This window comes from Vigna umbellata, chromosome 7 (assembly GCF_029865625.1).
Source record: "Vigna umbellata cultivar VRB3 chromosome 7, Vumbellata_1.0, whole genome shotgun sequence".
Classification (NCBI taxonomy): domain Eukaryota; kingdom Viridiplantae; phylum Streptophyta; class Magnoliopsida; order Fabales; family Fabaceae; genus Vigna; species Vigna umbellata.
Genome location: NC_142171.1, coordinates 31919285 through 31945597, shown reverse-complemented (window position 1 = coordinate 31945597; position 26313 = coordinate 31919285). Strand labels below are relative to the sequence as shown.

The window sequence follows — 26313 nt, the reverse complement described above, 5'->3', positions numbered from 1 at the left end:
ACTTCCGAAGACTACTTCAAGGCATCAAGACACCATTGTTGCAAGGGATTGCATCAAATGTGTATGTTTTAGATGACTAGGAGTAGTTAAATTTCTCTTTCGTTGGGATTGGATGTAATGAACTCAGTGTGATTTAATTTTCCTATTGAATATATCGTTGTTCGTTCATATGCTCTTTCTTGAATTTATTATCATTGTATGAAAATATAATGTTATTTGAATGTCTTTGATTATTGGAAAGTAACTTTGAACATGAACGTAGATAGATCACTTAAGTGATTGGGATCTAGGGATATAGACTCAATAACTTGATCATTCTTAACATCAAACTTAATGCAAATTGTATGTTAAATTGACTAAGGGATTATCATTTTAATATATTAATTTAGAACTAGTTGCTAAGGGATTAAGACTAGTATGCCTTGATGTGAATGTTTGAATGAAGTAATGAAATATTGAACAGAGTTTTATATTCATATGATTCATGAAACCCAATTTCAACGAAGTTTCTTTTAAGTATAAATTCCTTGCACACCAACTGTTTGATAAAATACCAAAAATAGTTTCTTGTGTTGTTTTGTGCATTTTGATGTCTAATTGAGTTATAAAAGGAAGAATTGTCATGTGTTGCACAAGTCCCTTGGGAGACGATACTTTTACTTATTCATTGTATTACTTGTAACGATTTGGTATACTTGCCAAAAAGTTAACATAAAGCTTTCATGTAGACTTTTCTTATTGACCAGACACTTCTTGTAAATAATGTGTTTAAACGATATAGACTTCAGAGAAACACTATTGTGGTATGTTCCTTTTTTAGAAGATTGTGTATTAGCATTTGGACAATTTATGTAGTTTCTCGTATAAAGCCTTAGGTTTTCATTTGACTTGAGCAAGTGCTTAGACGTTACAGGTCAAATAGGCACTTCTATTCCTGAAAGGATATTTTGTTTAATGATTATTGTTAAACTTCAAAACTCGGATTGCTAGATGGTCTAGTCTTTATAGAAGATCTTGTCTTAACAATTGCAAGTTCTTAATCTTGACTAAAAACGGTAAAAGAAAATAAACAACTCTAGACAAAAATTCAATGAATTTTTGAAAAGACACAAAACTAAAAAATTAGAAAATAATAGAAGTACCAAAAAGAGTGAAATGAGATAACGCATAAATTCTAAAAAAAGATTGAATATAATTTAATAAATTAACAATCATAAGCAATATTACAATATAATAATTTGTGTTGAACTATATAATTTTTATTTTTTATATTCTTGAATTCCTACTTTCTCTTCTTTTTTTCTTAATATATTTGTTTCATTTTGACATGGATCCATTATTTTTTTTTTCAATTTGACAGTTCAACACACAAACGAAGAAAACTAAATAAATTACACTTCAAACACCCAAATCCATGCAAGATCAAGGTAAATTAATGAATTAATATTCTCTTTTATTAAGGGTGACATTTAAAAAAAATATTTTCTTTTAAGAAAAATAATTTATTGAAAAATAAAAATGGAATCAACATAACATGTGTCCCATATAAATGAAAATAAACAAATAAACAAAATTGCTAAATTTTACAATACTCAATTTTTTTTCTAATTTTTTAAATTACGCCAAGAATATCTAGTTTTAAAAAATAATTCACCTATGTTATAAATATTGTTCCACATTATAGGTTTAAACCCACTATCTTCACATTCACCTTGGACTGCCCGCCACTCTGGCAATAAAACGGGGATGAAGTTTAACTCTTTGTCCCTTTCCCCTTTCTCTCTTCTCTCTCTTTCTTCCCACCTTCTCTGCTGAAAGTCTCTACACAAACCATCTTCATATTCTTCTTCACTTATTGACTTGTGGCAACCTAGGACGCTTCTCTGCATCTTCTGGTAATGTTCTGTTCACTTCATGTTGTGCTTACCCTTTTGACTGTTCAACTCCTTCTTGCTGTCTGGTTGGTCAATCAGATTCATGGGTTTGAGTTGTTTTTTCTTTGTTATTATCTGGGTATATGGCGGTTTTGCTCCCTTTTAATGATCTATGGTGAAAAAGTTTTTTTTTTTTTCCTTTTCATTTTACTCTTCATGTTGGAAGGTCTCTCTTTTCTTAGAGTGGTGTTCTAGGGGGTACTAGCTTGATAGTTATCCTCATCAATTAAATACTTTGTATTGTGTCTGACAGCTACAACTTTTCAAGCTGGATTTATGACAGAATCTTCTGAATTTTTCTTTTATGTGTTTGTTTGCATAGGAATAGTCATTTATTGTCTGTACTATTGTTTCTTTTGCTTTCATGTTTGATTCGTTGATGAACTGGATCTGTGGAATTAGGATTTCCCTGATCTATTTGTTTTCATCAAATTTCATGCCTGAGAAGGCTACAATTGTGATTGCAGCTTTTAAGAGCTCAAAAGTTGACTTTGTAGCCAAAAGTTTTTCAAAGCCCTATTTTCATGTTAGCTGTAACTTGTATCCTTCTATCAACTTTTTTTAAATGATTTCTTCGGTGATTAGTAACTTGAGATTATTTTATTCATGATTTTGGCCATATTAATTTTTTAATTGATGATCTTAGCATATTGAAACTTTGTGTCTGGTATATGTTACTTGGAGATATGTGTGCAAATTTTATGAAGTACTGATTTTCTTCATCTGGAAAATATTTGGTTATTGCAATGATTGTTTTGTATTGCTATTGGCAGGTGCGGAGGCCTTTAAAATATAAGAATTTGTTAACCTGAATTGGTACACAGTGGTACAGTGTAAAGTTTGAAATCTATCACACCACTTTCACTGTGAAACGCTTATAGGTTGGATTCATATCTTTCCACGGAAGATGATGATGATGATGTTTGATGAGATGGGGTTTTGCAATGATTTGGATACTGTCACTGCGACCCTTGGAGAAGAAAATATTACCACTGGGCAAGCTGATCCAGAGGCCATAGTTGAGGATGATTTTAGTGATGAAGAAATTGGAGTAGATGAGCTTGAACACCGGATGTGGAAGGATAAAATGCTTCTCAAGAGATTGAAGGAGCAAAGTAAATCCAAAGAAGGAATCGATGCCGACAAGCAGAGGCAGTCTCAAGAACAGGCAAGGAGGAAAAAGATGTCTAGGGCTCAAGATGGAATTTTGAAGTACATGCTGAAGATGATGGAGGTTTGCAAGGCACAAGGATTTGTTTATGGGATAATCCCCGAGAAGGGGAAACCAGTGACAGGAGCATCTGATAATCTTCGTGAATGGTGGAAGGATAAAGTGAGGTTTGATCGAAATGGACCTGCTGCTATAACAAAGTACCAGGCTGATAATGCTATCCCTGGAAGGAATGATGGATGCAATTCGATTGGTCCAACTCCACATACCTTGCAAGAGCTGCAGGACACAACCTTGGGTTCTCTCTTGTCAGCACTCATGCAACACTGTGATCCTCCTCAGAGGAGGTTTCCCTTGGAGAAGGGTATTCCTCCACCATGGTGGCCCACAGGAAATGAAGTATGGTGGCCACAAATTGGTTTACCTAAAGATCAGAGTCCTCCTCCTTACAAGAAGCCCCATGACCTGAAGAAGGCATGGAAAGTTGGTGTTCTGACTGCAGTTATAAAGCACATGTCCCCAGATATTGCCAAAATTCGGAAGCTTGTGAGGCAGTCTAAGTGCCTTCAGGATAAGATGACAGCCAAGGAAAGTGCAACCTGGTTGGCAATCATCAATCAGGAGGAGGCCTTGGCAAGAGAGCTTTACCCTGATTATATTCCCCCATTAGCCTCAGGTGGAGGGAGTGGATCTTTGGTGGTCAATGATGGCAATGAATATGATGTTGAAGGGGGTGAGGATGAGCCTAATTTCGATGTAGAAGAGAGGAAACATGAGAATATTCACATGTCCAATCTGGGGATGGAGAGAATGAGGGGAACTATGGGTGTTCAGCAGCCCTCTTTTTCTATCAAGGGAGAGGCAGTTACAAATTTGGATCTTCTTAGGAAAAGGAAGGTCTCTAATGACTTTAACATGATGGATTTGAAGATTTACACATGTGAACAGCCTCAGTGCCCTTACAGTCAAGTTCAGCTTGGTTTCCCGGATAGAATATCTAGGGACAATCATAGGTTAATTTGTGCATTCAGAGGTCCTTCAGATTTTAGGGGTCCAAACTTTCATGTTAATGAGGTAAAGCCAGTGATATACCCCCAGTCCTTTGTTCCACCCAAGTCTACTGCTCAGTCTGCTAACATGGCCCCGTCTGTAATTGATCTCACTGGACTTGAAGTTTCAGAAGATGGCAAGAAAAGAATCAGCGACCTTATGACTAACTACGATACAAATGTACAGGGCAACAAGAATATGAGTTCATGTAATCGTGTAGCTGGCGAGGTTTTGAACCTTCAGCAGCATCAACAGGACAACTTCATTCGCGGTCGAGGAATCACTATGGAAGGAAACGTCTTTGACGAAGCTACCATGTCAAATAATCATCACACTTTTGCAAGAGACGAATGCCAATTTGACCGGTTCAAAGCTTTGAATAGCACCTTTGAGACCAATCACAACAACAACAGTAACTTTCATTCCATGTTTGGGTCCTTTTGTGATCTGGCATCATTTGATTTCAAGGAGGATATGCAAGGAGTAGGAATGGATGCTCTTCAGAAACAGACAGATTTTTCTGTATGGTACCAGTGAAAGTGACAAGGGGAATCAGGAAGCTCAAGCTCATTGTTGTGAACTTTTATTTTCATGTGAAGTTCCTTCAGCTTAAAGTTTTCTTCACATGTAATTCTATAGGCCTAGAGCTAGATATTATATGCTTATATGCTTTACAGGTCTAGTGTTTGTTACAATAAAATACTTACATATATGCTTTGTGTGCTTTTCATCAGTCTAGCCTTCTGTTACTTATTCCATGTAAGACTGTGATATAAATAAGACTTGAATGTTCTTCCAAATTTTGGTTTCACGAATCTAAAATGAGGGAAAAATTGTGGATTGGATGAAAGGTTTGTCCTTTATGGTGAAATTTGATTATGCTTATCCTTTCCCATGTGAGAATGGACCCCCCAGAACAGTTGTTCGGCTGATGCCAAATTGAATTCCATTTGGGTTGCGTGTTGGTGCTGTGTGGTGGGACCACACTGTTCTGATGTTTTGATGTGTGATTGGTCGATGAAAGAGCAAAGAGGTTTTCATTGTTGAAGACCAATGAATGTGGGTGTTCACAGACAGTGAAAGGGCAATCTCATGAATTGGCTAAGGCGGCTGAACACATACACAGTGTTTATCTCTCAGTGCCTACTTTTTACCCTTTTCATTGCTAAAATTTCATGGCATCAATTTTGTACTGGACCTACTTTTTTCTGCTATTGGAAGCCACTGTGTGCTTGAAGATAAGTGTGGTGTAGAAAAAGCACTAGAGGTATCGAATTTAGTGAATAATCTTTTTGAAAAATGTGCTCTGGATGATAATAGCACGTGTTGAAAAAAATTGCTGCAATGCACTGGGTGAGACCTGAGTTGACTCTAAAGAGGAAATATGTTTTCTTTTTCGTATTTGAACTAAGCTTAAAGTTGGATAAAGGATTTCTAAAATATAAAATCATAAAATTGTATCGCATAAAAATGTAAAGATTTACCCGCCTTTTTGTTTTTGTGAATATGATCAATTTGTATTTTAATCCTTTAGTTTTTCAGTTAATTTAATTTCTACAAATTTCAATTAAAAAATATTACATTTTATCCTGTTTTAAAAAAAATTGTAATAATTCAATTATAAATAGAGGTAACCTCTACCAATAAAAATATCTTTTAAATTTATACAATATAAATATTATCATGAGTAATTATTATGATTTGATTTTTGATTTCAGTTTTAGGATGTGACTGAACAACATATAGTAACATAAAAGATTATATTATAATAGGTTGAACAACATATTTAAATATAGACTCTCCTAAAAAATCTTTTCCAGAATTCACTATAGACATTACAAACTTAATTATAAATTCTATCATAAGTTTTATCATAGATTTTATCATTAACTTCACCACAGATTCCACTATGCTAAAGTGTTTAATTATACATATGTAAATGACATTCCTTTTCAAACTGATAATACTTCTAAAGGGTTAAATATGTTTTTAGTCCCTAAACTATTGGTCGTTTCTGGTTTTCGTCCCTGTTTCAAAGTAAGGTACAATTTGGTCCTCATTCTTTTCAAAACGTTCGTTTTAGTCCTCGAAAACTAAACACTGTTTAAAAATTTGGTCCTCATTTAGCAACAAATGAGGACTAAAACCAAAATTCCGAGGACTAAAACGAACGTTTCGAAAAGAATGAGGACCAAATTGTACCTTACTTTGAAAGAGGGACGAAAACCAAAAACGCCCAATAGTTTAGGGACTAAAAACATATTTAACCCTACTTCTAAAATATTAATACCCGTAACTATAGGTATTATTAAAAGTAGTTTTAACTTCACAAATTCTACTATGCTAAAGTGTTTAATTATACTTATGTAAATGACATTTCATTATGCATATATTTCACTATAATTATTGCTAATAATGATCTTATGAAAGTCATTTATGCACAAGACTCCTTTAGGTTCATATCCTCTATTCTAAAACCTAATAATATAACATTCATTTAAGTGTTAAATCTTTTTCCAAATGGTAGTCTAACCATGACCTAAGTTGCAGTCATCAGAACAATGTAATTTCCTTTAGTCAGAGCACATGGTTTTACATTTATACACGTTATTTAACCAATTTCTAACCAAATAGTCATAACACCAACATGGGCAATTGTAAAAACAGGTGCTCACAATATCAATTAAAACCTTTTATCAAGACCACGGGCTCAAAAGATTCAGGTTTAATCAGAAACCTACTTACTTCGACTAACAAGCGATTGGGACACAGGGAATGACGAACAAGGTGGTTGACGATCACATTGGCTCATAGAGAGGGCCTTTGCACAAGGAAACCTACAAAATCTGGGAAAATGTCGCAAGAAGAAGAGGAATTGCGAAATGGGATTCGAAGGAAGGGAAAAACTGATTTTTCCCAAATCCCTAATTAAGTAAAGTTTGTTGCTTACCGAAGGATCCTGCCCTTCAGTAATGAGACATGATGCTTAGCAGCAAATTTATCCGTAAGAAAAAACCACTTCCATGAGCCATCATGAAATTCGTCGGTATTTACCTATTATAGATGGAACATAGGTCGTCGGTAATAGTCTGTCGATACATCCATTATTTCTTATAGTGATAATACAAAGCTAGTGTTCATCGAAACATGATTCTTTGCACAAGAAACAAAACATAAATATAATGTATTAACTATTATTAAGGTCAAGAAATCACTTGATATTTCCCAAATGTAGTCATCAGGTGCTTCAATATAATTTCCAAGCGCGGTTCCAACTCTTCTGCAACTTCCTATTATAAGTTTGGTAAACCAAATTTGAGGCTTATATAAATTTAAAATATATGAAGTAATTTGATTAATTCATTAAGGGTAAATAAACATAAATTGTAGTCAAAACCTCTTCTAGGGTTGCAAAAGTAGAACAAACAGCCTCTTGTACTCGCTTATTGTCATCCAAAATTCTTCATAGAAGCCATATAAGAACATTATCAAATTTTCCATACCCTTTTAGGATGTCCAATTCCCTAAAGCACACAAAATTTAATTATTAAAAACAACATTTTACTTCCAGTGCAACAATTTCAAGAAGAAACTAAAGAAGAGGCAGAAAATTCAGGTACATTTTCTCCACTCCACAACAACAAGATTCTTCACTTGAATCCAGTCCAAGAAGAGTAAGATCTTTGGTAGAAATATATGTTGAGATTGATCTTTTTTAACAATATATGAAACTTGCAATATGGCCATAATTGAGCCTAATTCTTATGAAGAAGCATCAAAGCAAGAAGTATGGGTCAAGGCTGTTAGAAAAGATGTGCTTTGTTTCTCACACCAAGAGGGGAGGTGAATTGGTGTTGTATAAAATTGATCACTTTTGAAATCTTTTTCGCAAAACAATAAGTCTTTAAACTTTTCTTGAATCGCAAGTAAAAATGTATGCAATGTAACAATATGCGTATTCGAATACAAACAAAGTATAATCGATTTAATGCAGAGAGATAGGGAGAAGAAAATTCAAACTCTGAGTTTTATACTGGTTTGACCAACTGCCTACATCCAGTGTCCTTCCACTCAACCCGAGATTGGAAGCTAATGCACTATAAAGATTTGAATTTTTACAACAAGGGCTTTAAAGAGACCACACTATCAAAATGTAAATCACCTCTCTAACTCACTAATATAATATAGGCAGATACAAAAAGACTAGTAGCAAGAATAATCCTCTCCTAAAGTCACCCCTTTGAGACCCTTCTGAAAATCCAGAACCACGTTCTTCTTCCTGTATACACCACAGGGAAACAACAATACTCAGCGTTTGCTAAAGCTCCTGATCAAGTAGTAAGCACCTATGTTATGCAGAACGATCAGACTTTTCGAATCAATCAATCTTGCTTCTCAAGAAATCTTCAAGACTTGTACACCACGACAATTCTTATTTCTTGGAGTGTTTCTCTCTTCTGTAAAACTTCAAAGCTCAATCTGAAACTAATATGAAAATTGTTAAACTCAATTGTCTTACAAAATTTCAAATAATGCGTCTATATATAGTGTAAGTCAAATCAGATGCATTTTAATCGATTATGCTATTAATCTAATCGGTTTCATTTCATGGTTATAACATATTAACAACAGTCAAAGCCATTAATTGAATGCTCAATTAATGTAATCGATTTGCAATAAATGCTTAGTCAACATATTTAAAAATATGATCGTTGAGACAGTTTTGTCAAGCAATGAAACAATTTTCAAATCTTTAATAAACTTAATTGAATACATGATCCATGTAATTGATTAGGTTGTAACACTTAGCACATTTTTGAAAACTTTTCTTCTCAAAAACCATCACAGTACACTTGAAAAATATTTGTGCAAACATACGAGTTTTAATCGATTTCACCACTAACGTAATCAAATCAAAACTTGTTGTTTTGCCATAGTTTAAAAGTTAAGTTGTCTGATGACTTTAATTGATTATCACACCATTGTAATCGATTAAGTCATACAAATATGCTTTGTGCATGTGGTTTTTTCGTTTCCAAAACTCATATTATGCATATGTAGATATAATCATGTTTCAAACACAATAGTATACAATAATCAACAGAATATATCCACAACTATACTTGTACAAATCTCACAGTAAGCATAGGCATATATAACACAAATAACATAGTATATAGAAGCTCTGCTAAAGAAGTTCAAGATGAATAATTGTAAATGTTGATAGGGGAGCAATGTGAATGCTAAACTCAATTCCCATGTGTCTGGTTTTTGATGATGACAACACATATATGTTACCATGACAACAACATAAATGTGTCTTTATGTTTTATACATATGTTGTTAAAACTAATTGGTCTGCATACTCATTATGGTCTTACACATGTTTACATTTGTAGTATGCATTCTCATGTTTTCGTAAGTTAAAACATTTTGCATTGAGCAAATCTGTATAAAGTAATCGATTATAGTAGTTATGTAATCAATTAAGTTCATCAGATAGCTTATGCTTAAAACTGTGGCAATCTAGACAAGTTTCAATTGATTACATTAATTGTAAAATAGATTAAAACTCGTGCCTTTGCATACACCTATTTGAAATGAGCAGTTATATGTTTTTGTGGTGAAAAGGTTTTCAACAATGTTTAAATGTATAACTTAATCGATTACAGTGTTTACGTAATTAGTTAAGTCTGATATACTTTGAAAATTGTTTTCAAGCTAAGTCTAAGTGTAATAACGATCATATTTTTAAATGTTTTGACTTACTGTTAACATGCAATCGATTACATTATTTTCTTATCGATTAAATCTGTTTTAATGTAATCCTGATATAACTCTGTTATAAGTGTAACCGATTACATTATTTTTGTAATCGATTAATAGCATCAGACATAAGGAAATCTATATATTGACGCGTAGCTGTTTACACTAACAACTTTTCATCATTTGAAATTTCATATTTTATAGCTGTGAATTCAGAAAGAGTTATTACAGGCGCACAAGTTCTGCAAGAATAAAGACGCAAGAGATTTGAGGATTTTGAAGGATTCTTGAAGGAGATCAGTGAACATTTGTTGGCTTATCAACCTGTGCACAATTAAGGTGTATTCTTTACTGATCATATTTTGTTTTGCAATCAAGAGATTGTTGTTTCCCTGTGCGTGTTGTTAGGAAGAAGAACGTGGGGTTCTTGGTACTTTGAGAAGTGTCTGAAAGGGTTACTGCAGTGAAGAGGATTGTTCTTCTGCAGGGTGTGTTTTGTGCTATATTAGATTGGTGAGTTAGAGAGGAAATTTACATTTTGGCAGTTGGTCTCTGTAAAACCTTGTAAAAACTCAAATCTTTATAGTGGAAAGTCTTTCAATCTAAGTTTGATTGAAAGAGACTAGATGTAGGCATTGAGTCTGAACCAGGATAAAAAGACTGTGTTTGTTTTCTATCCTTAATCTCTTTACTTCATTATTTTCATAATTGTATTGTGCACTTTAAAGATCATCTAAAGTTTACAAAAAGATTTAATAAGAAAGCGTTTGTATTGGTTACCAATTCACTCCCCTCTTGGTAAGAGAAACGATCCATAACTTTTCTTACAATTGGCACCAGAGTTGGTTTTTCAAAAATTATTCGAAAACTAATGGATTATGCTTTATGTGAAATCGATTAATTGATCCTGATGGCCTCAGCTTTTTAAGACCTTTGGAGAAGGTGCTTCTACAAATATACCACCTCTATTTGCAGGAAAAAAATATCCCTTTTGGAATATTAGAATGGGAATTTTCGTAGAATCTGTTGATAAGGGTGTTTGGGATGCTATAATTAATGGACCTTTCGAGCCAACTAAAATTATTGATGGAAAAACTGTTTTGATATTTTTTTCTGAATGGAATCAAGATGAAAATAAAAGAGCACAATATGATATGAAGGTTAGAAATATTATTTCCTCTACACTTACTATTGACGAGTTTTTCAGGGTATCAATGTGCAAGAGTGGAAAGGAAATATGGGAAGTTCTGGAGGTGACTCATGAAGGAACCGATGAGGTAAATAGAGCTAGAAAGAATTCTCTCATTCAGGAGTATGAAATGTTCCGAATGAAGGCTAGAGAGAATATCTACAACATACAAAAAAGGTTCATTCACATTGTAAATCATCTAATTGAACATGGTAAATCATTGGAGAAGGAGGAGATCAATATAAAGATCCTGAGAAGCCTGAAAAGAAGCTGACAACCTAAGGTGACAACTATATCAAAATCAAGGGATTTGACTGCAATGAATATGGCTACACTCTTTGGCAAACTCAGGGAGCATGAGTTGGAGCTTGGAAGACTGAGAGAGGAAGAGGAATATGAACAAAAACAGTCCATATCTCTCAAAATATCTAGCAAGAAATCGTCAAGGAGCAATGAGTCTGATGTTGGTTGTGATGTAGATGTACCAGAAAAGGAAGTGTTAAACATGATGGTAAAGAAGTTTACTAAATTCATGAAATTTAGAAATATTGCATCTCATTTTGCAAGAAAATCAAGGGAAGGCAAAAGGAAAGGAAAGGTTCCAACTCTCACATGTTATGAGTGTGAAAAAGAGGGTCATATCAAACCGGACTGTCGAACATTGAAGCAGAAGCAGAAGACTGAAGAAAAGTTCAATCAAGACAGAAGAAAGAATAAGTAAAGGAAGGCCTACATAGCATGGGAGGACTGTGATTTAGGAGATTATTCAAGTTATGAAGATAACCAAAGCTTTGAAGAGGAGAATAACTTGTGTCTCATGGCTGGATCCGTCTGTTCAGAAAGCAACAACAATAGTTTTGGGGATGAGCCTATCAATGATAGATATTATCAACTATTAGACGCCTTTCAAGAACTCCATGCAGAGACAATGAAACATCAATATAAGGTTAATTGATTAAACTCTGAAAGAAAATATTTTGAATATAGAATCAATAACCTTGTTGAAGAAAATGATAAATTGAAATTTGATGAAGCTTTACAATCTGCTCTAAATGATAAATCTGAAACTATGGTTGTTGAAAAGGATTGCAAAGATTGCCCTGCATAAGTGGAAAAAATTAAGTATCTTACAAGCACATTGACTAAATTTACTCTTGGTGGATCTAACTTGGAAGTTGTACTAGGGTCTCAAAGAAGAGTGATAAATAAGCAAGGAATAGGGTATAAGGCTAAAAGTGAAAGGATTATCTCAAAGAAACTTTTTGATTTTAGTAAACCTTCTAATGTTACCTATTTCTATTGTAATTCTATTGGTCATACTGTTAAATCTTGTTATTATAAGAAAGTTGGTGTTCCAAAGGGAAAATTCAAGTTGATTCCTAAAGAACCAACTGTTGTGACTAACACTAAAGGCCCTAAGTTTATTTGGGTACCTGCTTCCAAACCATTTAATGACTTTGTAGGCAAATAAAATGAGTTGGTGGCAGACAATGACTCAAGGAAGGACTGCAAAGGGTAAATAAAACATCTTTTGAGTATCAAATGTGGTAATTGCTGTAAAATCTAAAATTCATGCATATATTTTAATCTGTAATATGTGTATTGATGTCTGTGAATGATGTGTGCTTGTCTGCATTGAAAATTGGTTGAAAAATGATTTTTGCAATCTTTAACCGATTGGATTAGTAATGTAATCGATTAAACTGTTCTCAAAATTCTTCTGTTGCTTAAAAAATCTGAAACTGGTTTAACATTAATCGATTTCAAAACTAATAAAATCGATTAAATTGTTGTATTGGGCTTTATATATTTTCAAAAGAATTCCAAATGGGCTTTTTTCTAAACCAAATAGATTTGTGCCTATATAAATAAGATTAGAAAATCTAGTAATGCAATCATTTCATCCAAAATTGGTGCTTTAAACCCTAAACTGTGAAAGATATTCTTTAAAATCCTACTCAGAAATGGCTTCTTCTTCTTCATCAAGACATGGGAAGAAAGTTACCTAGACTACAAGGAACGCCAGTCCTAGTGGGTGGATAAGTGACGATGAAGTTCGAAATAGATTCTCATGTTGGAGAAAAATCAAGTCTGTTGTTCCCCACAAGTCGTTGGATATGTAGTTGTTCAGAAACGAAGGGTTTCTTTTCCAGGAATGGATTGCTTATTAGGGACTTGTTAAATTTGTTCAAATGAAAGGTGAATGTTATCCTGAATTAATAGACGTTTTCTATACCAATCTGGAAGTCATCAATGGGGTTATACATTCTCGAGTAAAGGGTATCAATATCACAATTGATGATGATGTCTGACTATCCTTTACTGGTCTTAGGGCAGAAGGTCACATGTCTCATATACGAGATTCTGATCTTAACAAGTGGACAACCAAGAAGGCAATATATATGGGTTGTTTGAGATATCTAGGAAGATACATGATGAATAAGTTGTGTCTGCATAATGGATTGAATAGGGAAGAAAAGATGTGTCCATTCGTCCTTGCTTGAGTGTTACTGCCAGGAAGATATTTGAAGGATCAATTAACTACTAAAGATATGTTTTCGCTAAATGCTACAAAGACAAGAATACCAACCAACTAGGTTGATGGAAGCTGGAGTTAATCATGGGCACAATCTACCTTATGGGGTCTTTATTAGCAATGTCTTGAAGCATCAACAAATGGATCTGACTAGTGAGATCAAGATTGAATGTAATGGGTCAAATGAAATTGGTAAGGCCATATTGACTTGTATTGGACTAAAGAAAACTGTTGATGGTTTGTTTTTCAGAGATGTTCAAACTCCTATTGTGAATGTGGTCGGACCATCAAATTCGGATGAAGAAACCTCTTCTTTCACTCCACAAAATTGAGAAGAAAGTGGATGAGCTTATTAAAAACCATATTGTCAGTGCTTCTTCAATAAAGGAATCTGATGATGAGGAAGAGTCAACTTATAAGGATTCTATGGAAATGTCAGAATAGGAGCTTCGAGTATTAGATTTGTCTGTTTTGGTAGTTTTCTGTGTTTCCTTTTGGTTTGAAAAGGATGTAAAAATTGGCTACTAAGCCATTTATGTCTTGAATCTATTCTTGTACCTTGTCTTGTTATTATGAATGAAATATATTTTGGATTACATCTTGTGTTTAATAAATTGATTGATTAAAGCAAATATGAACGACTAAATGTGTTGTTTGTTCTGTATGAGTGCAAACCTGTTTATTCATTGTCATACACAATTCTTTGCACACTCATTCTTAATTGATGAATCTATCAGTTCACAATTGTAATCTATATCTATACTAACACTGAACAAAGTTGAGAAGATTGTGACTTGTAGGTCTATTACTGAAAATGAAATATGCTCAAAATTTGCATAGATCTGAAATGGACTATGAGATGATCTGCAGAATTTAATCGACTACAAAAGTAGTAAAATCGGTTAATCTCCATGAATGTGGTTTGTGTTTCTATTCTATTAATTCATACATTCTGTCACATTCATTCTACTTACATACGATTTCATGCATTCTTATACTCATTATATCATATCCGTTGTAAATCATTTTGGGTATGTTGACTGTTGCAAACTAAAATTCATTGATTTCAAGCAATGTGTTTTACTCTAATACATGCTATTATATCTGCAATATGCTTGAACCTAAATCTGTTGTTCTTAATCTGTTGCATATCTGAAATATTCATTATGGTTAGCTCTATTACTAAATGTTAGGGGAGAAATTAATGAAATTAGAGCTACTGGATAATGATAGGGGGAGCATCTAGTTCTGATATGAATCTATAAAATTACATGTTGATGTCTCTATATATAATATTCTATTTCTATTTCTAAATACCTTTTTTGGTAATGCCCAAAGGGGCAGAGATACTAGAAATTGAAAGTTGTAATTGAGGGAGATACATGTAGAACAATTTCTGGTTGTGCATCATGGTTGTGTTGTACATCATGGTTGTGCATCATCAAAAAAGGAGGATATTGTTGATAAGGGGAGCAATGTGAACGCAAACCCAATTCCCATGTGTCTTGTTTTTTATGATGACAACACATATATGTTACCATGACAACAACAAAATTGTGTCTTTATGTTTTATACATATGTTGTTAAAACTAATTGGTCTGCATACTCATTATGGTCTTACACATGTTTACATCTATAATATACATTCTCATGTTTTCATATGTTAAAACAACTTGCACTGAGCAAATCTGTATGAAGTAATCGATTACAGTAGTTATGTAATCAATTAAGTTCATCAAATAACTTATGCTTAAAACTGTGGCAAACTACAAAAGTTTCAATTGATTACATTAATTGTAAAATCGATTTAAACTCATGCCTTTGCATACACCTATTTGAAATGTGCAGTGATGTGTTTTTTAGTAGAAATTTTTTTCAAAAATGTCTAAGTGTATAACTTAACCGATTATATTATTTACGTAATCAGTTAAGTCTGGTATACTTTGAAAATTGTTTTCAGGATAGGTCTAACTGTAATAACGATCATATTTTTAAATGTTTTGACTTACTGTTAACATGCAATCGATTACATTATTTGCTTATTCGATTAAATCTATTTTAATGTAATCTTGATATAACTCTATTATAAGTGTAACCGATTACATTACTTTTGTAATCGATTAATAGCGTCAGACATAAGGAAATCTATATATTGACGCATATCTGTTTACACTAACAACTTTGGATCATTTGATATTTCATATCTGATATCTATGAGTTAAAAAAGAGTTATTATAAGCGCAAAAGTTCTCCAAGAATCAAGAAGCAAGAGATTTGAAGATTTTGAAGGATTCTTGAAGGATATCATTGATCGTTTGTTTGCTGATCAACCTCTGCACAATTAAGGTGTATTCTTTACTAATCAGATTTTGTTTTGCAATCAAGAGATTGTTGTTTCCCTATTTGTGTTGCCAGGAAGAAGAACATGGGGTTCTTGGTACTTTGAGAAGGTTCTCAAAGGTTTTACTGTAGTGAAGAGGATTGTTCTTCTACAGGGTGTGTTTTGTGCTATATTAGATTGGTGAGTTAGAGGAGAAAATTTACATTTTGATACTTGGTCTCTGTAAAGCCTTGTTATGAAAACTCAAATCTTTATAGTGGAAAGTATTTCAATCTAAGGTTGATTGAAAGACACTGGATGTAGGCATTGAGGCCGAACTAGGATAAAAAGATTGTGTTTATTTTCTATCCTTAATATCTTTATTGCATTACTTTCATAATTGTATTGTGCAGTTTAAAGATCATCTAAAGTTTCTAAAAATATTTAAAAAGAAAACGTTTTTATTGGTTACCAATTCACCCCCCCCCCTCTTGGTAAGAGAAACAAGCCATAAGTTTTCTTACAATAAACCTATTACTACTCCGTTGGTTGTAAACGTGAAGCTACAAAAAGATGATGGAGCAGAAGAGGCAGATGCATCATGTTACAGGAGTTTAATTGGAAGTCTCCTGTATCTCACACCCATACGACCAGACATTATGTATGCTATAAGTCTTCTATCGAAATTGATGCAAAAGCCAAGTCAGATTCATTATGGAGTAGGAAAAAGAATTTTAAGACATCTACAAGGCACAAAGGAGTTTGGTATATGTTGATGGATCGACAAGTGTACCGAATCGTACAAGTAATATAAAATTGTAAGACCAAGTATCGTATCCCAAAGGACTCTTGGCACTAGAGAGTCGTGTGATAACTTGATTAATTAAGACTTAAAGAAAACAAGATCAACGGTTTCAGATGAAAAGACAAAAAATTAAATATGACTGCAGTTTCATCAATAGTTTTCTGAATTCTTGGACTTGAGAGTTTACTTGTGTGAGTTTTGGGCTTCAGAGTTTTTTTTTTTTGTGAAAAAGTGCTATTACTTTGGAAGCATGAATGATTTTGCCCAAATTTTCTATGATTGAACTACTTGCTTGCAGGTTTCATATGATCAAGGCCATCTTCTGTTATCCCTTATTCTTCTTATCCTTCACATGATTTCAGTCCACTGAAAAGAAAACAATTTGTTTTAACCTTTGAACCTTGAGCCTTTTGCATGTTTGAAAACCTTTGTGAAAATATTTACCTTGAGTTAAGTTGAGAACATTTGTGAGGTATTGATAAAAATTCAAGTTTGGGGTTACTACAAAAAAGGAAAAAGAAAAGCATTGAGCTAAGCGGTGAATACATGAAAAGCAAAAGCAAAAGAAAAAGAAAAATGAAAAGAAAAGAAAAGAAAAGCTCATTGCAAGGTAAAGCTGGGAAAAAGAAAGAGAGTTTGTGCTTGAATGATGAAATCATAAATGTCTCTCTTTACTCAAGGATTTTGCTAACCAGAAAAACCAATTTTCTTCTTAGCCCAGCCATGTTAGAAGCCATGAAAAGCCCTTGTGATGACAACCTGCTTTTGAGTATGTTTGATTGTGGTTAAATGAAAGGCAAAGTTAATTTGTGTGCATTGTGATAGCAGAGTGAAAAAGACACCAACACCTCACTATACACCTTTGAGTTGAGTGATACACTTTTGAGTGCTTGAGTGAAACACTTTCCTTGGTGAGGAGTGGTTCTTTGAATTTCTGATTAGATCTTTGCTTGGTTGATTGATCATTCTTAAGGATAGTATCTGTTGAAGTATATGAGCATCACATTGATTTTGATTGAATTAAGGCATCTGCTCATCTTGACTGACATCTTTATGCAGAGTTGATAAAAGTGATCTCTTGTCCTAGATGAAATTTTTTTTTGAAAAATATTGAGTCATTGTAGTGATTGTTTTGAAAAGCTGAGTTACATTCTGTTTTGCTTGAGGACAAGCAAAGTTCTAAGTTTGGGGTTTTGATAACAGTTGAAAATATTGTATTCTGTGATGTAATTTTGATACAAAATGCACCTTTTTCTGCTTAGAAACTTGCTTGGAATCATGTTTTTCTGTTAAGTTGTGTGAATAAGAGAGTTGAGATTGAATTTGATGATTTTTTTATTAATTCCCCTTGTTTTGGGAGGAAATGAGATAATATGAAAAATAGAGATGAAGTGCCATGGAGATAGAGCGCACAAAGGCATGAAAAAGCACCAGAAGGAAGGAGCGCTCGAAGCTCGGGCGCCCTTTTTGGAGGCTTGAGCGCAGAAGAGTGTCGCTCACCGCCCAGGCGCCCCTTTTGGGGCGCTTGAGTTCAAGATGCACGGAGCTTGGGCGTCTTTTCTGAGGCTTGAGCATAGAAGACCAACGCTCACCGCCCGGGCGCCTTAAGTGGGGCGCTTGAGCACTGGTGACACGGGCCTTGGCTTTGTTTCTGTTCTGTCTTCGCTCTATTTAAAGGACCTAGGCGTCCTAGGTTTGGTATCTATGGCTGGAACAGCACAACAACACACTTTTCCACTCTTTGAAGGCGGATTTGGATGCGGGAGCTTCCATCCTCTACTTTTAGGGGTTTTGCTATCTCATGCTTTTCCATTATTCATCTAGTTTCACCATGTCTATGGTGAACTAAACTCTATTTGTTGTTGTCTCATGTATTTGAATTGATTCTCAATGTGATGGTACAAACTCACAATCTCAGATTCCTAGTGGACTTTGTAGTGATGGAGATGGAGGAAGATTTGGAGATCCCTATTATTCTTGGAAGACCATTCATGAAAACGGCCAAGGTGATCATCAATGTTGATAATGGAACTATTGCACTTAAAAACCAAGAAGAGGACGTGATTTTCAATGTCTTCAATGCTGAGCAACAAATCCAAGTGAAGAAGAAGAAGACTAGTCTCAAAGATGCATGTGGAGATGCACCAGAGATTAATACTAAAGCTGCCAAGGCAGGTAAGAAAGGTAAAAAGTGTTTTTGGTCACAGGTAAAGGAAGAAGAAAAAGACAGCAAAGGAGAAAGTGTTCATCAAGACTTCCTAAAGAACCATGAAGAATTTAGACCAGGCATCCCAGTGAGATTCAAGAAAAAGCAGTGGGTTGTGAAAGAACTCAGAACTGATGGACTGATAGAGATTGAATCTCCAATTTCCAAGAAAATAAAAAAGGTGAACAGGAAGCTACTGAAGATTAGTTGGTGTCGAGAAAGAAAAGATGACACCAAGATCAAACATGTGACATGAGCTTATTGGGTCAAGCTAGTGACGTTAAAGAAGCGCTTGCTGGGAGGCAACCCAGTGTTTTACAAACTTTTATTTTGTTTACTGTTCTTTAGTTTGGATTTTTGTCATTTGAATTATGTTTCTGTTTATTTTGTGTTTATGTGATTCCAGTGTGCTTAGTCTGTAATAACTAAATGTTTGAGGGGTGGAGAGAGATTTATTGTTTGGTTTGAGAGTTGTTTTGTGAGCTAGGGAAAAGAAAATGGAAAATTCTAAGTTGAATATGAGAACTCAAGGCCAGGAATACCCAAAACAAGCCAAAAAGCTAAGGTAGAAAAGTGACTCTCGCCGCTTGGATTGAATGAATTAAACAAAGCAAGCGTTGTAACAAATGAATTACTCTAGCAATTAATGAAAATGATATATTATTAAGAATCAATTCAAATACATAAGAGTTCACAAGGTTACATCATCCCCCAACAACAAATAGAGTTTAGTTCACCATAGACATGGTGAAACTAGATGAACAATGGAGAAGAATGAGATAGAAAAACCCTAAAAGTAGAAGATGGAAGCTCCCGCATCCAAATCCGCCTCTAGAGGGTGAAAGAGTGTGTTGTTGTGCTCCTCAAGCCAAAGATACAAAACCTAGGACGTTTGGGTCCTTTAAATAGAGCGGAAACAGAACAAAAACAATGCCCAGGCCCGTGTCGCTGGCGCTTAAGCGCCCCACTTAGGGCGCTCGGGCGGTGAACGGTGATTTTCTACGCTTAAGCCTAAAAAAGGGGAGCCCAAGCTTCGTGCTTATGGTGCTCAAGCGCCCTAAAAAGGGCGCCCGTGCAGTGAGCAACACTCTTCTGCGCTTAAGCCTCCAAAAAGGGCGCCCAAGCTTCGAGCATTCCTCCCTTATGGTGCTTTTCTAGGCCTTTCTGAGCTCCATCTCCTTGGCACTTCATCTCTGCTTTCCATATTATCTCATTCCCTGCCAAAACAAGGGAAATTAGTCATAAAACCATCAAATTCAACCTCAACTCTCTTATTAACACAACTTTAACAGAAAAACATGATTCCAAGCAAGTTTCTAAGCATAAAAGGGTACATTTAGTGTCAAAATTACATCACAAATAACGGTATTTTCAATCGTTATCAATATATGGTACAAAACTGACTAACTTAAGGATGATTGGCTACACAAATAGTGATTGGGCAGGATCAATGGACGACATGAAGAGTACGTCAGGATATGCGTTCTCACTAGGATCAGGTATTTTATCTTGGGCATCAAAGAAGCAAGCAACTGTGGCACAATCAACAGCAGAAGCAGAATATGTAGTAGTTGCTGAAACCCTATTATTCTTGGAAGGTCATTCATGAATACTTGAGAAATGTTGTTTTCGATTATGTTTTGTTGTTTATATTTCACTTTAAGATACCGTTCGGTTTTGAACATAATTAACTAATATTACAGTTCGGCTCACTACTAGTATGTTTGGTTTCTAGCTCTTCCTACTTTTCTTCTCCTCTCCCTCATACCGGTTGTACTTCTTTGTACCGTTCGGCTTCTAACACACTTCATTATTAGAACCACTCGGTCACTGTTAGTATAGTTCGGCTCACTACTAGTATGTTCGGTTTCTAGCTCTTCCTTCCTACTTTTCTTCTCCTCTCCCTCATACTGGTTGTACTTCTTTGTACTGTTCGGCTTCGTAACACACTTCATTGTTAGGATCGTTTGGTCACTGTTAGTATCGTTCGGCTTCCCTAATATTACCGTTCGACTTTTCATTTTCGCTCTAGTTTTTATTTCCACATTTAGTTCAATGTTTTCAATTTTGTTTGGTTGTGTTAATTTCGTTTTAATGTTAGCTGAAGTGTGCTTGGTTGGTCATTAGCAAAATGAAGTTGTTTTCCTTGAGATTGTTGGTCTTTCTTTGTGATCTCGTTGTTTTAACCTTACTCCATATTTAATTATGTTCTATGCTTATAATTTGGTACACACTTAGTTGCCTAATTGTATTTAATCTTCGCTTATTCGATTAAACCGTATTTGTTTAATCTATGGCAGCATGGAAATGATTAAATGGGAGCATTGTGTTTGCTTAATTCGCTTTTAGGAAAGAATGATTGGTGTTCGCTTAGTTGGTTAATTCATGTTGGATTAAGGGTTAGAGGAGCGAGTAATTGTGTTGGAAGTGTGTTTTTGCAGCTCTGATTTGGCTCAACATTCAATCTGTTTTGTGCTTGCGGTTGGGTATATGCTTAGTTGCCTAATTGGTGTTTAATCTTCGCTTAAGTTGATTGAACTGTATGGTGCATAATTGATTTAATTTGTGCATTGCATTCGCTTAGTTTGCAATTATGAAAACATTGTTAGTCTTCGCTTAGTTGGTTAACTTGTGTTGGATTAAGAGTTAGAGTAGTGTTTATTTGTTGCTAATCTGTGATTGGAAGCATTGTAATTGAGTTAGTGACCAACCATTTTGAATTAGTGTTCAATTCGTGCTTTAATTTGGTTCATTTCACTACACAAAAATCCCTTCACAAAACCCCCCCACAAAGTGTTTGACCTATTGACTTAACCACATTTGATCTTTGAGAGACGACCTAGGAGTCACTTCCTAGTCTATACTACACTTTATTTGCATATTAATTTGATTCGGCTACAACCTCGATCATACATGATGAACTTTATTAACTTTTTGAAGAACTTTAAGGCTAGTAAGTGGAATTGGTGCATCGTCTTTCTCTTGTTGTCCATTGAATGTTTTTTTAACCTTCGATATGGATGATTAGATTGTAAAAGTCTCTGAGCATATATACTTCTTCCTTCCGTGCTTTATGACCCTTCACGTTGTACCCCGACAAATTACCGTAAGCTGGGAAGTCATTAATGGTGCAAAATAACATGGCATGCATCATGAAAGTTTTAGAAGCAAAGGCATCAAATATTTCAATCCCATCAACCCACAACAACTTCAAGTCCTCAACTAGTGGCCTGAGATAAACATCTATGTCATTTTCAGACTGCTTTGGACCAAATATCAGCATTGACAACATCATGTACTTTCTTTTCATGCACAATCTAGGAGATAAGTTGTAAATTATCAGTATAACGGGCCAACAACTGTGATTGATACTTAAATTACCAAATGGGTTCATTCCATCAGTACCTAAACCAAATCTAAGATTTCTACTTTCTTGACCAAATTGGGGGAATTCTTGATCAACATTTTTTCATTGCTTTGAATCATTTGTATGACGAAGCAGCCCATCAGTTGTTCTCTCATCTACATGTCATCTTAGGTTTTTAGCGTCTTTCAAATTCACGAACAAACGCTTAAGTCTGGCCACGAGTGGAAGGTACCAAACTACTTTCAAAGCAGAACCATTCTTTTCTCTGTGACTACTATCTTCACTATTGTTTTTTTACTTGTATCGTCTTAACTCACATTTTGGACACTTTGTCAAAACTTTATACTCATTCCTATATAATATGCAATCATTCAGACATGCATGTATCTGTTTATACTCCATACCCATCAGTCAATTTTTCTTTTTGCATCATAATTACGAGTGGGTAACGTATTTCCATCTAGCAGCATTTCATTCAATAGTGACAAAATTTCTGTAAAACTCTTATCAGTTCATCCGTTGTTCGCCTTTAAATTCATGAGTCTTAACACCGTTGACAACCGTGTAAACTTAGTTGAACCCACATACAAAGGAGTTTCTGCATCAGTGGACATCGTTTCATACACATGCGCCTGGGCAAAAGCTTCTATGCCAACATTTCAATGGGAGAGGTAGTTGGAAAGTCTATTAATTCACCGTGCCATATCCATGTTGTATAACTTCGTACTAAATCATCACAGATAAAATGTTCCCTAATATCGGTTGCGTTCAAATTCCTCCCATTCAAGGTATGACCCTATCCCATTCAAGAAGATTCACTTTTTTTAGTTTATTAAACATATAAATTTTAAACAACATATCTAAAATTTCACGAAATTTTGCCAAGATTTCGCATTGGTCTTCAGGTTACACAAAATGAAACTGAATATAAATCACAATCAAATATGCACCCGAAGATCAATACAAATCAGAACTGCAAAATTTCATGAAATTTAAGACACATATTAAAATTGATATGTATTAATAAACTATGAAAAAGTTATTACTCTTCTTAAACTATCCAATTGGACAATTCAAGATTCAATACTTGTAAATTATCATTACTATCTCCTTTCTATTCATTTGTAAAAAGTACATTTGTTAAAAAAAACTAGACATAGTCAATAATTTTTGTATTGAATCTGAAACAGGAAACTAAGGTTAATTCACAACAACAATATATTCAACCACAAATAATTACATATGCAACATACAATATATTCAAGCAAACAATATATTGAAGCAAACATATAATTACATGTTCATATTAAAAGGCAAATTTTAAGAATAGGAACCTAGGAGCGTGAAAGCCAGTCAACAATGAAGAATGTTCGCGTTTAAGAAGCTATAAAACCTCACCACAAAAATGCAATATCTAGACAAAAGCAAACAACACATTGGTTAGTCTCATGATTTCTAACCTTAAAAGTTTATTTCATCACCAAATACCCCAATTTAATACAAACAATTCAAAATTATAGTCCCTAATTTATATATTTCTAATTTCATATACCTAATTCAAAATTATACACCAATTTACATCATTAACTAATTCAAAATTATGTTCCACTAATTTCTATATCCCTATATCAAAATTATACATCAATTTACATCTTCAACCAATTTACATCTTCAATCAATTTACATCCTCAACCAATTACATTCCCTAATTTCTATATTCCTAAGTTCAAAATTATACATTATCAAATTATACACAAATTTAACCCAATTTCTATATTCCTAAGTTCTATTCCCTAAGTTATTCTTATCAACATACATATACACAAATTACTATCAAACATAAAAATGGAGGTGGTCTAAAGAACATACCGGACCAATAAGAATAGCAGCACCAATGGCGGATGAAGAACAACAACACCAGCGACGAAGACAACAACAGTGTTGCAGTGGCGCGATGGGAAGGCAAGGACCAGTGGCGACGATGAAGAATAGTCCAAACCACGACGCCCAGAGGTTGAGCCAGAGACGAAGACGACGACGACATTGGGGCACCTGACAGGGGGGACCGAGACGACATCGGTAGTGGTGCAGCGGCGTGGCAACGAGGCAAACAGTAGTGGTGAACGACGAAGCAGAGAGGTTTCACGCAAAGAATTGGGAAGAAGAATAGTGAAACTGAATAGAGTTTTGGATTTTAACCCTCAAATACGTTATTAGCTCGATTAAGTGAAAAACCGAGGTAATACGTCCCCTACTGCCTTGGTTACTATTGAAACTGAGGCATAAACCCCTAAAAAAAAAAATTAAAATTACACTAAAATGTTATATTTGAAAATATCCTCCCACTATAGTCATCGGTCCACAGTTAAACCGAGGCATAACCACGCTATGGCATCGCTTAATCTGGAACCGAAGTAATATCCCTTGACAAAATGAAGTTAGAACGTTCTTAACCAGAGAAAGTAAGTACCTAACAAGCGATACTGCCTCGGTTGGTCAGAGAACAAAGGTAGTATCCCTATTCGAAAAAGCAAAAGTCTGATTTGTAGTTTAAAAGTTGTCAATGGCGGGGGTTTCTGCCTCGGTTCTCTGAGCAACCGAGGCAGTAAACATGTCTCCAAAAAGTTGAGGTCAAATATTGATTTTTTAAGAGGTCAACAGGGTTTTCTGCTTTTGTCCTTTGACCAACCGAGGCAGTATAACGTTTTAGACAGCGGTTTTATTTGAACCGAGGCATATAGTGTCTCTAAAAGTACATGTCTGCCACTGCATTTTTATACACTTTGATTTTTCGAAAACCGAAGCGTAATAGGCAATTTAAAAATCTTATTTTTTACTAGTGATGTTAGTGTAAAGATTGGCTAGCAAAAGGAAAATAAAAATAAAGTGAGGTTGTTATCTATGTCAGTAAAAACATAATTAAGAGAAAAATTATTGTACTGCAATTGCTAAAAATTAACCACTCTATTCTAAAACACTACAACAAAGATTACTCAATATTAGTAGGAACTAAAAAGATACAACTAAATCTAATTTCTAATACTAACACCTTACTCACTCATCATAACCCTATAAAATTTGAAATCTATAAACTATCCAATGCCATACATACACTAGTGTGCACAAATATGATATTACATATTGTATGGTATATAGTGTAGACCGTGGTTAACAATCAGGACCGTTCGGTCCATCTGTTACACCAACAATGGTGGGCCATAATTGGATCAGCGTTTAAGTTATTATTGGGCCAATAGTCCAACAGACGATAAAATAATCGAAGATATCTGATTAAAGATATTACTAAACCGTTTATGAGTAACTAACTGAATCTAAAGGTAAGTTTGTTTTTATTTTATTGGATGTGTGCTAGTTTAGGATCCATGAGATGACTTATAAATATAAGGTCAAGACCAAAAGCCAAATACGTTCGACCAGAACTCAAATACTCAACTGTAATAAACAATTCACTAAACCGTTTCTAACTTGAGCATCGAAGTGTCTTTTGCAGGTACCTCCCCCTGGTCAAGAGTGAAAACGAACGAAGCAGACGACTCAAACATTGTAAAGCAGGAAAATCACGTAAAAAAGATACATCTCTCGGTCTTACACATTATATGAAGAAACACATATAAAATATATATCTGATTCGACTATTATTAAGAAAATATAGGATATAATATTTGCAAGATAGATATGTATGAAAACTCATAAATCATGACAAATATATAATAATTTCAATTCAGATTAAGAACATATTTCTTAGATATTACTAAAAGAAAATAAAAATGAGCAATTATTATTATTCAGAACAATTGTTCACTCTTCTAAACCTAGAGGAATATACAATTCAAACAAATCATGTACTGCTACTAATATTTAAAATTTCTAGAGAAGAATGCTCTGTTTCTTCAACAGAGTTGACCCTACGATGTAACATCTCTATCCCATCAACCCATTTTTGCTTAT

The 26313-nt window shown here is 34.4% G+C and overlaps 1 protein-coding gene and 1 pseudogene across 2 annotated transcripts; both read left to right on the top strand.

Moving 5' to 3' along the window:
- Positions 1-1703: 1703 nt before the first annotated feature.
- LOC124822876 (ETHYLENE INSENSITIVE 3-like 1 protein pseudogene) lies at positions 1704-4955 on the top strand (annotated as a pseudogene). The gene is made up of 2 exons (XR_015780775.1): positions 1704-1895; positions 2708-4955. The product of XR_015780775.1 is annotated as an ETHYLENE INSENSITIVE 3-like 1 protein pseudogene (transcript).
- Positions 4956-10925: 5970 nt separating this feature from the next.
- On the top strand, positions 10926-11384 carry LOC148195743 (uncharacterized). The gene has a single exon (XM_088095275.1). It carries the CDS (start codon positions 10926-10928, stop codon positions 11382-11384), a length of 459 nt encoding a protein of 152 aa, XP_087951401.1.
- The last annotated feature ends 14929 nt before the right edge of the window (positions 11385-26313 follow it).

Coding starts and splice junctions, on each gene's coding strand:
- LOC148195743 (XM_088095275.1), top strand. CDS start 10,926: ATGGGAATTTTCGTAGAATCTGTTGATAAGGGTGTTTGGGATGCTATA.